Genomic DNA, 13,786 nt, shown 5'->3' on the forward strand with positions numbered 1-13,786 from the left:
AATAGTTCTGCGTTTTGGCCACCAGCGAAATCCGAAGATCTTTCAAGATGCGGGCTGACTACGTACGCCGCACATCCATAGCCTGCATGCTACATCCTATAGAATTACAATAGTTAACGTGCCGAACCCAAGGTTCAGCCAGGAACCTGTTTACTTACACGCTTTTTGTCCACAACCAAGGGTATTTTCGCAATTTTATTTTCAAACGGACCGAAGGACACTTCGATCAGCTCATCCCGCGTGAAGCTCAACGATGGGATGTCGTGGCAAGAGCATGCAGTCACGTAACCGTAGAGAATTTTTAGTGTAGATTCGTGTCCAATAATCAATATGTCGCCGTACATGCGCTCCATCTCCAGCAGTAGAGGTTCTATCCTTACGGCCAGATCGTGATAAGACTCCGCACGAGGGAAGCGGTAGTGGTAAGGATCCTTCATGTACTCTTTGTGTTCTGTTGCAAACTGAGAAACTATTTCCTCCTCTGAGAGGTCAGCCACCACCCCGGGGTGCAGCTGCTGCAGTTGAGAGCGCTGACGTACAGTTATCTTCTTGTCGACGAAATACATGGCAGTATCGTGCGTTCTCTTGCGAGGGGCTGTCCAAACGACAAATGAGTCTTCATCAGTACCATCGCCCGACGCATGCTGTCTCAGCGCCGCCTTACCAAGCGATTCGGTGCGCTTTAATGTGGCTGAAGTGGAAATGAGGGGACTTTCCAGGTCCGAAGAATATGATTTGCATGAAGATGTCAGAGGCAAAGACTCGTACTGCCCTGGGGTGTCGTTTTGCTCCCTCCTCCTGTTGTTTATCCGTTCTAGCACCGTATCTGTAAGCACTTTCGAGTATTCGATGCCCTCGTCATTGAGAACCTCGTCGTCGATGTATTTGTCCTTATCACTTGTGCCACAACGCGCAAAATACACACAGCCTTTTTTGTCTCGAAGATTCATCAGGAAGAACACTGTTTTATTGATCAAAAATCCATGGTAGTTATTGTTAACCACTAGTTTCTCCCCGAAGTTGAAGTACTTCACATAACTCAGCCCCTCCGAGGGACTCATCTCCTCGTACAGAGGCCTATTCAACTCAATGCGCTGCTTGTAGTCCTCCAATGCATCCTGCCTATTCCAACCCTTGTAGTCTGCAGAGGCTGCTGCCATCTCCACTGTGCGCGCCCTCAGAATTGACTCGCTCACGACAGACTCAACGAAGAATACTTTTACATTAAGAGCAGCAAACTCCTCGGCGAGCATTCTGCGCTCCTCGCGCATGATGTTCATCCCATCATAGACAGCAAGCTGTCCCTGCTCGAAGAACTTCTTCATGTCCGCCTGGATCTCGGCTATCAGCGTGCGCCGCAGTCTGATCCCTTCCGGCGTAACTGGCCTGGCAGAGAAGTAGTCCAGCGGTAGCTTCACCATCCCCTGCGGCACCCGCGCCCGCCGATACTCGGACACATGGAAGGATTGCGTGCGCACCCCGAGCCACCGCGTATAGCGCGTAATTGCCACCGAAACAAGCGTTTTGGATGTCGCTGGAAGGCCCACCAGAACGATCAATATCTTTCCCGCGTGGAAAAGCCGCCCAGACTCCGTGGAGTACAGTTGGCCCGGCGAAATGTGATTGTCCTTGACGCCCTCGTGCACGCCGTCTGCAAGCACCGAGCTCCGCAGCCGCCCCTTCTCTTTGGAGTGGCTTGACCATCGTTTCCTCGTCCGCGCCTGGTGGTTCCCAGCTGCAACAGCCACTTGGCCTGCATCGGTCTGTTTGATTCCGGATGAACGGCTCTCGCAGCCGCTGTCAGTGTCTTCATCGGACGATATAATTGCAGACATCACTTCCAAAAGCCCTCGAACCGTAGCAGAGCCTAGTTACTCCTTTGTGTGTCCCTGCTCTTCAGAGGCGGTGCTTCCTTAAAACACCAAACAGGGATGTGTCATATATGTAGGCGCTGTCTACTTTCTTAGGGCGGAAGGAAATCAATAAGAGTCCAAGGTGGTCGGCCCGGAGAACGGAATTTCGCGCCTGTTCACTGGTCCGCGGGAGTCATGGCTGTCCGCCAAGAATGGCTGCGCACGAGCGGAGCACCAGAGCAGTCATTATGCCCACTGATAAACACTAGTGAAACACGACTTTCTGAACTTACTATATATCGAGGAGAGTTGGTAGAACATAATTACTTATAATATGCTGGCTGACCTGTGGAATGCATTTACTCCAACTTGCCACCCTTTCTCTCGATCAAGGCCTTTCTGTCCTTGTCCAAGTGCAACTTGGTGATGACAACCTTGGATGGGTGGACGTCCAATGGCACGGAGGCACCGTTGGACTTCTCCTTGGTCACCTTGTCGACGCGGACAGCGTACTTCAATCTGTAGACAGAAGAAACCTTGCCCTCTTGGCCCTTCTTGGAGCCACGCACAACCATAATCTCGTCGTCCTTTCTGATTGGTAGAGACTTGATGTTGTACTGCTCTCTCAACTCCTTGGATAGAGGAGCAGACATGATCACGCGGCGCTCGGAAGATGGCGCGTTGAAGTACGCCTTTCTGGCCTTTCTTCTGTCGGAGGAAACGTCTGCAGACATGTTAGTACTGTGCCGGGCCACCAACTTGTTCCACGCACTGGATTATGCTAGGTCCGCCTGCGCGCTGGGCCGTATGCCCAGGTTACCACGGATCGCAGCGCCAGAGACGCTCATTCCCAATGTTTCGGAGCCACCATCGTTCTGTCACATACCTAGAGATTGCTTAGCCATTGCTGATTCGTCTGGTGCTGTGTAAGACCCTCTGTGTCAGTATGCGAGACCTCAAATTGTAGTAACTTTTCAGCTGTCCCGCCTACGCTGCACCGGCTGCCGCTGGTGATCGCCGTGCCGGGCCCGCACGGTCTCGTTGCGTGGGTCCCGCCGGCGGGCTACGCGGGAGCCGCAGGGCGGCCTAGGCGGGCAAGCCACCAGTGCAATATGTGGTTGTATGGGTTTAGCAGTCAACAATCCTCGACTACCAGCGCCAAAAAGAAGCGCTGGTGCGCTGCAGCCCCTCCCGGGACTCGAACCCGGATCACATCCACCGGAAAAATGTATGCTAACCATTACACTAAAGGGGCGCGCTGAATAACGATGCGTTATGGAGTACTAAGTGGTCATCGTGCCGTCTATGATGACTTGGCCTTGACACGTGACTGAGGTACATTTGCATATGATGAGATTCTGAGTAAGAATAGCGCACTGAGCGAGCGACGAGCAGATGTTGGCGTTTGGAAGCATCTGTGGACGGCTGCGGGCGCCGGCCGGCGCGGGATTGAGAGTTAACGTGGGGAAGATGCCAGGCCGCGCTTGGCAGGTGGCGAACGGGCAGCCATACTCGACGTTCTATGCCCCCCCAGAGCAGGCGGGCAACCGCCAAAAGGAGCGCCGCGTCACGGCGTGGAAAAAGGTGCGGGCAGCAGCGACATTCAGCGCGTCGGGTATGTTGGTACTGGGGGCTGCAGGGGTGGCGGGAATCGTGCTGTACTTGATTCTCTCGGAGCTCTTCTCGCCCTCGGGTGACACACAGATATTCAACAGGGCCGTCTCGACAGTGGAGGGCGACGCAGTTGCGCGGTCACTGCTGCAGTGCGAAGACGGTGTGCATAGATCCGAGCGTCTCAAGGCGTACGGCGACAGTGTCGGTGACGACCGGTGGACACGCAACAGGCCGATCAGCTCGACCCGGCGTCTCGACGCCAGTGGCCGCGAGCACTACTACATGCGCTTCCATGTGGAGACCGGTCGCCGGCGGGGTGTGGTGAGCCTTGAGGCCCAGCAGTCGGACGACAGCTACCAGCCCGAGTTTGTACGCATGTACCTGGATGTGCCAGGTGAGAAACGGCACTACCTCATCAGGCCGGAGCCGTCGGTTGCGAAACCCAAGGGTTTCCTGGGCCTGAACTGGGGTCCCCGGAAGGACTAGCGGCTGCCTCCCGCGCTGCCGGCCGCCGCGCACAGGCATCTTCTCTATTTATGATGGATTTTATCAATAATGAATCGTATATTTCATTCCTTTATTTATAGTTTTTGTTCCTTATAGAAGGAGGTGGAAAATGAAAGCGGTGGTGGACACCAATACCAATGTGGCTGTGTTTAGGCGGTGCAATGCGCTTGAACCGGCAGCATTGACGTCTTTGCCAGCTGGAGCAGCAGGCTTTGGCTCCACTAGCTTTTTATTAGCTTGAACTTTAACATCCTCCATAACGCCCTGGCATTGTTGCGGAATGCCTATGCTCTTGGCATTGAAGAAGAAATCGTTGCTGGCGATGGGACATTCATTTTTGCTTATTTTACGTCTCAAATATAGCTTACTGAGTTGTAAACTCAATTTTTGTCTTGTGTCACAATCTGAATATTCACCGTACACCCCCAAACTTCCATCACCGTTGATGTCCATACAGTTAACGAATCCGCAGACATACTCAAAGTAGTTCTTGTATGACATTGGGTCTTGTAGGCTGAGCGACAAGCAGGGCAAAGCCTGCTCCAAGCAGCCGCACTTACGTGCATCTGGCGTTGGAGGTAGTTCTTCAGATGCCTTCCACGTGGCGGACTTTTCCGGACAGGTTCTGGAATTGACCTTGTATGTCTTTTCGTAGACACTGCGCTTTACCCCCTTGGGGCGAGCCTTTTCGAATTCTTTCTGTAGGTTGCGGAAATCTGGGAGCTCTAGAACTTGGTTATCCTTGGTGACCTTGACCACACCGTATTCGTTATCTTCCTCGAAATACATGTATGCAAGTCCACCGGACCATACGGGCGTCATCATGGTCCCGTATAAGGCCTGTATTTCTGTGAAGGGCCTGGGCCTGATTGTATTACACCCAAACTCCGAAAAGAACACCGGCACAGGGAAGTTTCTGAACTCGTTAGTCCGCTCTCTGTAGCCGCTCGTGCCGTAAGATGAATGCCCGCACCATTCGTACATATTTATGCCATAGAAGTCTGCAGATACGCTACCGCAGACGAAGTAGTCAGCCAAGTGATCCCTCGTCTCCTGGTCATCGTTTGTTGAGTATCCAACCGGAAGAGTTCTGTATCCCATTTGCTTGATGTAGTTTTTGACATCTCTGATAGCCGCCTTCACAAAAGGCGATGCGTCTGTGTTCGTGCGGTCATTAGTGACCTCGTTACCAGCAAAAAAGCCCAAAACATTATTGTATTTCTGCATGGAGTCTACTACGTCTTTGTACCGCTGGAATACTTTTACATCCCATGTTGGTGTTTCCCTAATTATAGAGGTGTCTGGTTCTGATAAATCGATGAGAACGTAGATTCCCAGCTTGCTCAACTCCTCCATGCAAACGTCATGTGGCTTGGTTGGATCAATGGAGTAAACACGAATGGTATTGACTCCGAGCTTTTTCAAATACGGCAAATCCCGTTTACATATTTCAACTTCTGCCAAAGGGTCGATATACTTCGTGTCAGCCGGATAGCCAACCTCAAGTTCCTGTGGCGCACTACTGGGCTGGTAAGCGATCCCCTTTATGAAAAATTGTTCACCTGAACGTGAATCAAAGAATTTGTTGCCAACAACCTCGATGACAGGAAGCCCTGATTGGGCAAGAGTCGTATTCTGCGAAGCCTTTGCGACTGCGGCAGAGAATAGCGCAGTTTTTGCTAGAACGGCCTGAAGTTTCATGAAATCTTCTTCTTTAACCTTGTAGTATATCGCCAGAACCTGTTTACTAAGGTTTTTATATTTGTGGTTTTATATATATGCCTTTCAGAGGCAAGTGTTCCGTCCGACAAATGACGTTGTGCTGCACTTGTCGGTTTGCAAAGCAGACGGGGAGTAGCCGCGGACAGACCCCGTGGCAAGAGGCATACACGATCCTGTCAACACATTACGCTAGAGACTTGAGGCTAGTGTGCACCAATTACATTTAGCTGGGAACAGGCAGGCGACCGATTAAGAGAAGTAAATGTTTTTTTTATCAAAAAACTCAAATAAAAAGGACTATAAAACTTAAAAAGTTAAAAAATAAGTCTGACGCCAACCCACCTACCTTTAAAATAGGTAGATCTGGTGGTTTCCTAACACATAGACCAATGTTCTTGAATACCTAAGGAGCCTTGGTTGACCAGGTAGTATGGATCTGATCTGGTAGGATCGTGCTGAAGTACTGGTGGCCACCTGTATCATAAGTAAAGCTAGGTGAACTATCGTCGGTAGCATCGCTAGACTGATATGGTTGTAACACATTGGCTAACATTGACATTCCTCCGGGGCCAAATTTATCATTAAGAAACCCGTTGAAGAATGTGCTTTCACCTAGATTACCATCAGTATCCTTTTCTTTGTGTTTGAGTTCCGTTTGCTTGAAAGCAACAGCCGGTCCAGCGATGAGACAGACGAAAAAGATTAAAATCAAGAAGTATAAGGCACTGTATTTCCTTACCATACGCTTCCGCAACCTAGTCTGTTTCAGGGAGTAAATTGGAGGGCGTATTTGACGAGATGGCCGCAACCAGAACAACATGATAGAATGGAACTTATCAATCTGTGGAACACACAATACTGGTAGCTGGCAGAATAGAATGATATGACCCAAGAAGAAGTCTGCAGCAAATTCTGAAAGTTCAATTATCTTCACAACGTACTCTCTTGCAGGCTGCGTCCAAGCCATATATCCTAGCCCAGCGCTGTACCATTTCCCACTCCAAAATGAGGCGTTGGCGCGATCATTCTTGAATTCACGGGTTAGGAAAATCAGAGTCAACAATTTCAATAGCACTCTTTCGCACTGGATCATAGTAACAAAACCCATCAACATTCTGGCCAAGTTCATACGTTGTAATACCCACATTGCAAGGATGGCGATAATATGCCCGATTACAGACACACCATGAGCGATTGCTGCCATAACTGGACCGGTATTCTTGCAACACAGGCCTAAAAGTGGCCCAGCGCAACACGAAAGTCCCATGATACCAGCAAGAACACCTGCATTTAAGACGACTGGCAGTAGTGTGCATATTGCAAGTCTTATGAGAGGGTTACCGATGGGAATGGTTTTAGGAGGAGGTTCAGCACGACTTACCAAACCGGTACGGGAGTTGATAAATGCATAGGCTATTACGCAACCGATAGCATATACCAAAGTTGGAAGCACTTCTGCAAACAAAATATTGGATCTATGTGCTCTGGCCGAATCACCCGACGATTTTTCAGACTCATCCCCAATGAGTTTCCTCTTAAAACCGGTCACACGGGACCTGGCAACCCGCACATGCGCAATCCAAGAATTTTTGTGGAATTTGTTATTACCTCTGGATAACCACCTGATAAAGTCTCTGTAGTCCAAGAAAAAGTCTTGCCATGCAAACTGGTGTGGGTTGAAAATAAATGGAGAGAAAATCATAGCGACCATGGAAGCCCAGAACCATAGAAGTGCAGGCTGCCATCTCGCAACAGAGGCGAAGAGCAACATCAACATCGAGCGACCTCCCATGTAAATCGCAGACCCAGCAAACCTGGAGTAAAGAATAGAAAAGGGTATACGAGAGGTTGCAAAGCCACGACCTGTCGAAATGTAACGTGCACCACCAAAAGTCATGTCACTAACCAAGGAAGCGGAATATATTTGACCAGCGAAAACTTCAAACATAGGAGATAGAGACACCAAGTGACGAACAAATCTCTGAATGGCTTTCCAAATCCCTCTTTCAATCAATTCTTGGACAACAATAGGAACAAACGCAATGAAGAAAACAATGAAAATAGAGAGAGTGTAACGTCTGACCCAGTCAACAACAGGTGCCAAGTTGTAGCAACCGTTAGGCGACAATGCATCGGTGATAGGCTTGTTCTTGTCATACTCACAGAAAAGAGATTCATGAGCAAGCGCGTTCATATTCATCAAAGTCAAGATAAACATTTGCAATGAGAGCTGGATGAACAAGTTATTCAAATGGAAACCGGGGTGCGCATAGTAGAAAGACAAGAAACGATCGATAGGCAATTGCGTCCCCAAATAGTAGTATTCACGGGACAACATCTGCTCACCCATACCAGCTCCGATCTTAGTCGTAAAGTTCAAAATTGTACCAAAACCCAAATCTCTGCCCTTACCACACTGGAAATACTCACAATGCTTGATGCGGCCTCCACGTAGGAGAGCGTTCATACCAGCGTAAATATCTTCGTTCAAATGCAAACCCTTTTGAGCCTTAGAGATACCACATCTCGTAGTCATGAAAGTGGCATTGATGAAATCAGGGTGACCGTAATGCAACTTACCACCAATTTGCGCCAAAGTACGCGAAAATAGGGTACCAAATGTCTGTTCCTTACCGGCTGCAGCGTCACCAAGAACACCGGAGTTTTCCGAGAAAATATACTCACGGGCACCAACGATTGCAACAGGATGGTTGTTTTCACGTTCTTCATACTTTAGAGTTGGAGTATATGGGTTGACATGTTCCACATTTAATTCTTCAAATTCAGCCAAGACAGATCTAATTTTCAAACATTCTTCCAAATAATTGTCCTGGTTGGCGTCCACTAGTTGTATATATTCACCTCTGTAGAAGATCAAAGCATGGTTTTGGTTGTCCGATTTACCATCACCTAAGATTGGATTACCCGACAACTGGATACGGAACTTTGGTCTACGGCGACCATTCTCCATCAGCTCACAGTGACCATCGATCAAAGCCGAGTAGATTCTGGGCTCTTCTCCTTCGTTCAAAGGCGGCTCCTCGTCCAAATAAGCGATTTGTAAATCTGGGTAAGCACGCAATAGAAATTCTGCATTTTCCATTTCATGCGGCTTAAACTTAGCCAATCTTTGCATGGACACCAAAAACTTGAACTTTCTTCTCGCCATCTTCTCCAATTCACGTTCCAAACCCTCCGCATTACCGCCAAACATTTGTACAATCTCTGGGTTCTCAACACGATACAATAGCTTAATTGCTCTTGCGTAATTCATCATACCCGAAACCGTACGATACAAGGTTTGAGACCTCAAGGAGGCCCAAATACGTGTACGCAGAGTGTACTCTGGAGCAGCAGACTTGAAACCAATGCAGTAAAATGGCAAGTCATCAATCTGAGACTTTAGGCCGCCGGCCTTCTCAGGATCCTCTTCATCGCCCCCTTCGAAGGCGGCAGTTTCCTCAGCCAAAATTTTAGTATCTTTCACGAAACAGTCCCATTCAACCGGATGTAGCTGCTTCAAATATTCTAGCAACGTAACCCGAGAAAATTGGTCATCTTCACGGATAATTTCCCTTAAAGATAACAAAACTCTCTCAGAGTAATGCGGAGTTAGCACGGTAAAGGTAGGCATGTTGTCCACTGGAAGCGGTTCCGGAATTGGAGTTGCCAAAGATTGCGCGAAGAACGAGATACGACGTTCGGCCTCAGAATTCGCTGGGAAAAACTCAGTTTCAAAGTTATTGTCATCTTGCGAGACAAAGAATGTAGGAGCACGAAGTGTCCGCTTTCCCTCGATCTCGGATGGCACTTGGTGGTACAAGAGCTTTTGCACATGGTCAATGGCTAACAAATGTTCTCTGTACATGGAAATCACAATAGCGTTCCATACCTGAGAGATCAAAACCTTTGGCTTGTACTTGATTTCCATGTCAGTAGTAGCCAAGATCTTTGAATATATCCGCTTAGGAAGTCTGGTAAAGATGTTTCTCCAAGGGGTCAAAATGGAAATACCTAGGTAAAACGATCTGCCCACAGAGAAGACTGTGTTACAGACGATATACCACATATAGGTATCAAGGAAAAACAAAATGAAGTCTGTGATCACCATTAGCACCAACACGACCTGGCCCTGATATGGACATAGCCTATTGTTTAGGTATTTGATACCTACGCATCTGGAGTAGTTCATGTATAGAATTCTGATCGGGTCTCTCAACGATAGAGTTAGGAAAAAGTACGATTCAGCAAGCTTCGCAGCGAAAACGGCTGCCCATAGCAAGTAAGACATCCACATGTCCATTCCGTGCAATGGCGCAACAGATGCCGTAAAGGTCTGCGAAGCCACGTACTTTCGTGTAGAGTTCTTCATGTAAGATGTGAATAAGCCGCCCAATGGCATAATCGAAAAGAAAATCACAGTGATCAATGCAATGACAAAACCAACAACGGAAATTGCGTATGCGAGTTTCGAGTAGGTACTTAGGTCTCCAGAATAGGCAATCACAAAGACCGGTGGGGCGATGTTGATCGCCGTAATCATGAGTAAGAAGAAGAACCGCCGAGATAAATGTTGCGCACCAGCCCACTTACGCGGCACGTACGTCCATTCCAAAAATGTGGCCAGTAGCTGGACGATACATGCAAAAGTTCCTGCGAACGAACATGCCACAAACGGGAAGGATGGCACTGGACGGTTGTTCAAAAGCTGTTGGTAATGGGCGGTATAGAGAGTGGGGGCGTTATAAGCGGTGTACATCCAGTAGACCGAGCCGTGGATAATCCATATACGGTTGAAGTTGAGAATCATATGCAGCCACGTGCGCACCTCCTTGTATGTCTTGAAGAAAACATCGTTCCACGCAACATCCCCGAGACGGAGGTACCGCTCTTCAGCGGGAAGGTCGATCAAACGAGTTCCATCCTCAAATACTATGCGCGCAATACCCTGTGGGTACCAAAAGAGCTGGTTTACGTCGTCGTACCCAATCACCTTGTTGTGGTCACGCTCACGCTTCATGTAGCGCCCGTCCACAATCTCGTAGACCTCGCTCCGGAGGAAGCGGTATATCGGCGTGATCACGCGGTTCAAGTAGTCGCCCTCCGGAAGCGGCTCCGCGCGCTGCTGGCAGAGCGGCGAGTCAAGGTAGTCTGACGCGCACTTGTACAAGAAACACAAGCACTCGGCCGTGAACCGTACCTGGTTCGCCTCGCCCCAGATCAACAAGTACAACGCTATCTGCCTTACCCGCTCCAACGGCGTCAGCTTATTCATCTTCGCCTTCCAGCGGAAGTCCGCAGCCTCCAACGAGTCGTCGCCCTCCAGCTGGCTCAAAGTCGCCTCTGTGTCCGCCACGTTCTCCGCTATGGCCTTCTTGTTTTTCTTCTTTGCCTTGCGCGCCTTGCGGGACAGCTTGCCGAGGTTCATGTTCCGGAACCCAACCTGGTCGTCTAGATCAAGCTGGGCGGCAAAGTACCACTTCTTGTAGTTGGCCGTGTCGCCGCCGATGTAGTCCGCGTGCAGCGAAAGCAACGCCTGCTCCGGCGACATCCGCGACGCGCGCGAGTCCAAAAGCACCATGAAGTGGTCGAACACGTTGCGCATCGAGTCGCGCTGGAACCCGAACCGGTTGGTCAAGTCGATGAACACGTCCTCTATCTGCTCGACGCTCACCGGCGACTGCGCGTCCGCCGTCCACGCCGGGTAGGGGTCTGCGGGCAGCGCCATCGCAGCCGCCGAGGGGTCGAAGCCCGCCCCTCCGTAGATCGGGGTCGACGTGCCGGACGTGCGGGGGTCGCCGCCGTAGCTCATGCGCGACGGGGTGTACTGGTCCACGCCCCCGCCCTGCGCGTAGCTGTCGTAGCCGCCCGGCGTGCCCGGGGGCCCGTAGCTGAAGTCTGAGAAGTTCTCGCCCTCGGGGCCCACGCCGCGCGGCTGGCCGTAGTATGCGCCGTGCTCCGGGTCGTATGCCTGCTGCGGGTCGTATGCCTGCTGCGGATCATAGTAGCCGTTGCCCGTCTGGTCGTAGTACGCGCCATCCTGGGCGTACGCCTGCTGCGGGTCGTACACGTTCCCGTACTGGTCATACTGGGGCTGCTGCCCGTACGGCGACTGGCCGTGCGGCACGCCCCCCTGCTCGCCCGGCTCGTACCGGTGCTGGTTAGGGTCGTTCGGGTACGACATCCTCTGTGTGTTCTAATCGGTGGTGGACACCAGAAGGAGCGTATTGTCTTCCAAACTCCGCTTCGCGACGAGCAACTAACACAGTCTGACGGTGTGCTTCCTTATATGAGTCGCTTCTCTAGCTCGCGTGCTGCTGGCAATCACAGGAACGCAAACTGTTGCTGACTTGGTGGTTTGCTGCCTGCGGTAGCGCTGCTCGAACGGATCAGATAAAGCTTCTTTCTGTACGTGCGCTCGACAGCTAAGTGCTTTCGTCCTCTGTAGCTTTGAGCGAAAGTTCGAAGAAGCGTGAAGCTAGTAAAGGTGGCCTCTGTTGTCTTCAAGAAGAGAAACCTGATTCTTGTCGGCTCTTTCCTACGGCAGTGGATTTTGTTTTAGGACTGATTTTTCGTCCCGCGCCGTGCGAGCACCAGCATGCTCGAGCTGCTGACGGCCAAGATTTGCTGGAAAACTGTCTCGGGCGCGAAAAGCAACGCTGGCCTCAAACGTTGCTTTTGCTGTGGCCAGCAAACACAACTGCCGTACACGGAGACGGGGGGATTGTGGCACGCTGGCGCGGCACAATTCCGCCGGCATCGGGTGTGGTGCCAGCATTTCCGGCTGCGCCTGGGCTGTTTCAGCACCGCACGGGCGGCGCGCGCAGACGGTGCCCGTGGCTGAGCTGGGCGTGGGATGACTAAGCGGTCTGGCCGGACGGGCCGGATGTTTCTATGTACTACACCTTGACACCGCGGGCCGCGGGCTCTAAAGATCGCGGCGGCCGAGGAAGTCTACGATGAGGTCGGCGCAGAGCTGCGGCTGCTGGCTGTTGATCCAGTGGCCGCCGGCAACGTCGCGGACGTCGAAGTTCGGGAAGTAGCTGCCGACGGCAGGTAGGTAGTCGTCGGCGACGTAGTTCGAGCGCGTGCCGCGGAGGAACAGCGCCGGGCCCGTGTAGCGGTGGGTCGCGGGGGAAAGCTCCCAGCCGGCGATGGCGCCGCGGACAACGGCGTCCTTGAGCGTGCGCAGGGGGATGCGCGGGCGGTAGCGCAACTTGCCTGAGGCGGGGTCGCGGTAGTGCTCCATGAGCGAGAGGAGGAACAGGCGGACGTCGGGGTCGGACTCGACGGCGGCGAGGGCGCGCTGCGCCTGCGCGGCAGAGAGCTCAGGCTGCGCGGCGAGGCGCTCGAGGGCGCCGATGTAGCGAGGGAACTCCGGCTCGGGCACCGTGGCGACCGGCGCGTTCTCGATGGAGACCAGGGCGGAGCACAGGTGCGGCTGGCGCAGGGCGAGGCCCATGGCGACCTTGGCGCCCATCGAGTGTCCGACGAGGACCGGGGCCGCGCGGCCGGTATTCTCGCGCAGCCAGCGCGCGACGTCTGCGACCATGGCGGGGTAGTCGTGGCGCGGGGTGCGGGGTGACGCGCCGTGGTTGCGCAGGTCGAGCGTGTAGACGTCGCGGCCCAGGCGGCCGTTGAGGAGCTGGGCGAGGCGGCGGTTGTTGCGGCGCGAGCCGAACAGGCCGTGCAAGATCACGACGGGCGCGGCGGGCTGCGCGCCCGCGCGCGCGGGCTCGCCCGCCAGGCGCGTGGCCTGCAGCGGGACGGTCTCGATGCGCTCGAGTTCTGGGTCCGCCAGGCGCGTGCTGTACAGCACGCGGCCGCGCGGCGCGGCCGTGCCAAGCGCGACCGGGCGGCCTACCGGGAGGAGACGTGTCAGTAATGAGTTCATTGCCCTGCAAGGCTCTGCTGTATATGGCTACATAGTGCGCCGTTCTGTATAGGTTCACTTCGCGCGCGCCGGGCAGACGAAGTGAGCACGCAGGCGGCACCGTGGCACGTGAGCAGGCGAGCAGGCCTCGCATGCTGAGTATATGAAGAAACTAAAAGGCTGGCGCTTACCGTTGCTGGAGCCTGCCCAGCGGCGG

General features: G+C 52.3%; 6 protein-coding genes and 1 non-coding gene across 7 annotated transcripts; 1 reads left to right on the plus strand and 6 right to left on the minus strand.

The window, feature by feature from the left end:
- Window positions 1–134: 134 nt before the first annotated feature.
- Window positions 135–1,835, minus strand: AGOS_ACL185C (bifunctional fructose-2,6-bisphosphate 2-phosphatase/6-phosphofructo-2-kinase; the record flags this gene model as incomplete). The annotated part of the gene is made up of 1 exon (NM_208572.1): window positions 135–1,835. The coding sequence occupies one exon, from the start codon at window positions 1,833–1,835 to the stop codon at window positions 135–137; it is 1,701 nt and encodes a 566-aa protein (NP_983219.1).
- A 377-nt stretch (window positions 1,836–2,212) lies between these two features.
- Window positions 2,213–2,758, minus strand: RPL26A (60S ribosomal protein uL24; the record flags this gene model as incomplete). The annotated part of the gene is made up of 2 exons (NM_208573.1): window positions 2,213–2,577; window positions 2,740–2,758. 2 exons carry the CDS (start codon window positions 2,756–2,758, stop codon window positions 2,213–2,215), a joined length of 384 nt encoding a protein of 127 aa, NP_983220.1.
- A 278-nt stretch (window positions 2,759–3,036) lies between these two features.
- Window positions 3,037–3,108, minus strand: AGOS_t0044. The gene has a single exon. It is a non-coding gene; the product is annotated as a tRNA-Arg (tRNA).
- A 140-nt stretch (window positions 3,109–3,248) lies between these two features.
- TIM21 (Tim21p) lies at window positions 3,249–3,953 on the plus strand (the record flags this gene model as incomplete). The annotated part of the gene is made up of 1 exon (NM_208574.1): window positions 3,249–3,953. One exon carries the CDS (start codon window positions 3,249–3,251, stop codon window positions 3,951–3,953), a length of 705 nt encoding a protein of 234 aa, NP_983221.1.
- A 111-nt stretch (window positions 3,954–4,064) lies between these two features.
- Window positions 4,065–5,675, minus strand: GAS2 (1,3-beta-glucanosyltransferase; the record flags this gene model as incomplete). The annotated part of the gene is made up of 1 exon (NM_208575.1): window positions 4,065–5,675. One exon carries the CDS (start codon window positions 5,673–5,675, stop codon window positions 4,065–4,067), a length of 1,611 nt encoding a protein of 536 aa, NP_983222.1.
- Window positions 5,676–6,099: 424 nt separating this feature from the next.
- On the minus strand, window positions 6,100–11,880 carry FKS1 (1,3-beta-D-glucan synthase; the record flags this gene model as incomplete). The annotated part of the gene is made up of 1 exon (NM_208576.2): window positions 6,100–11,880. The coding sequence occupies one exon, from the start codon at window positions 11,878–11,880 to the stop codon at window positions 6,100–6,102; it is 5,781 nt and encodes a 1,926-aa protein (NP_983223.2).
- Window positions 11,881–12,624: 744 nt separating this feature from the next.
- On the minus strand, window positions 12,625–13,590 carry IMO32 (Imo32p; the record flags this gene model as incomplete). Its single annotated transcript, NM_208577.2, has 1 exon — window positions 12,625–13,590. The coding sequence occupies one exon, from the start codon at window positions 13,588–13,590 to the stop codon at window positions 12,625–12,627; it is 966 nt and encodes a 321-aa protein (NP_983224.2).
- Window positions 13,591–13,786: the final 196 nt, after the last annotated feature.

Source organism: Eremothecium gossypii, chromosome III, assembly GCF_000091025.4.
Source record: "Eremothecium gossypii ATCC 10895 chromosome III, complete sequence".
Lineage (NCBI taxonomy): Eukaryota > Fungi > Ascomycota > Saccharomycetes > Saccharomycetales > Saccharomycetaceae > Eremothecium > Eremothecium gossypii.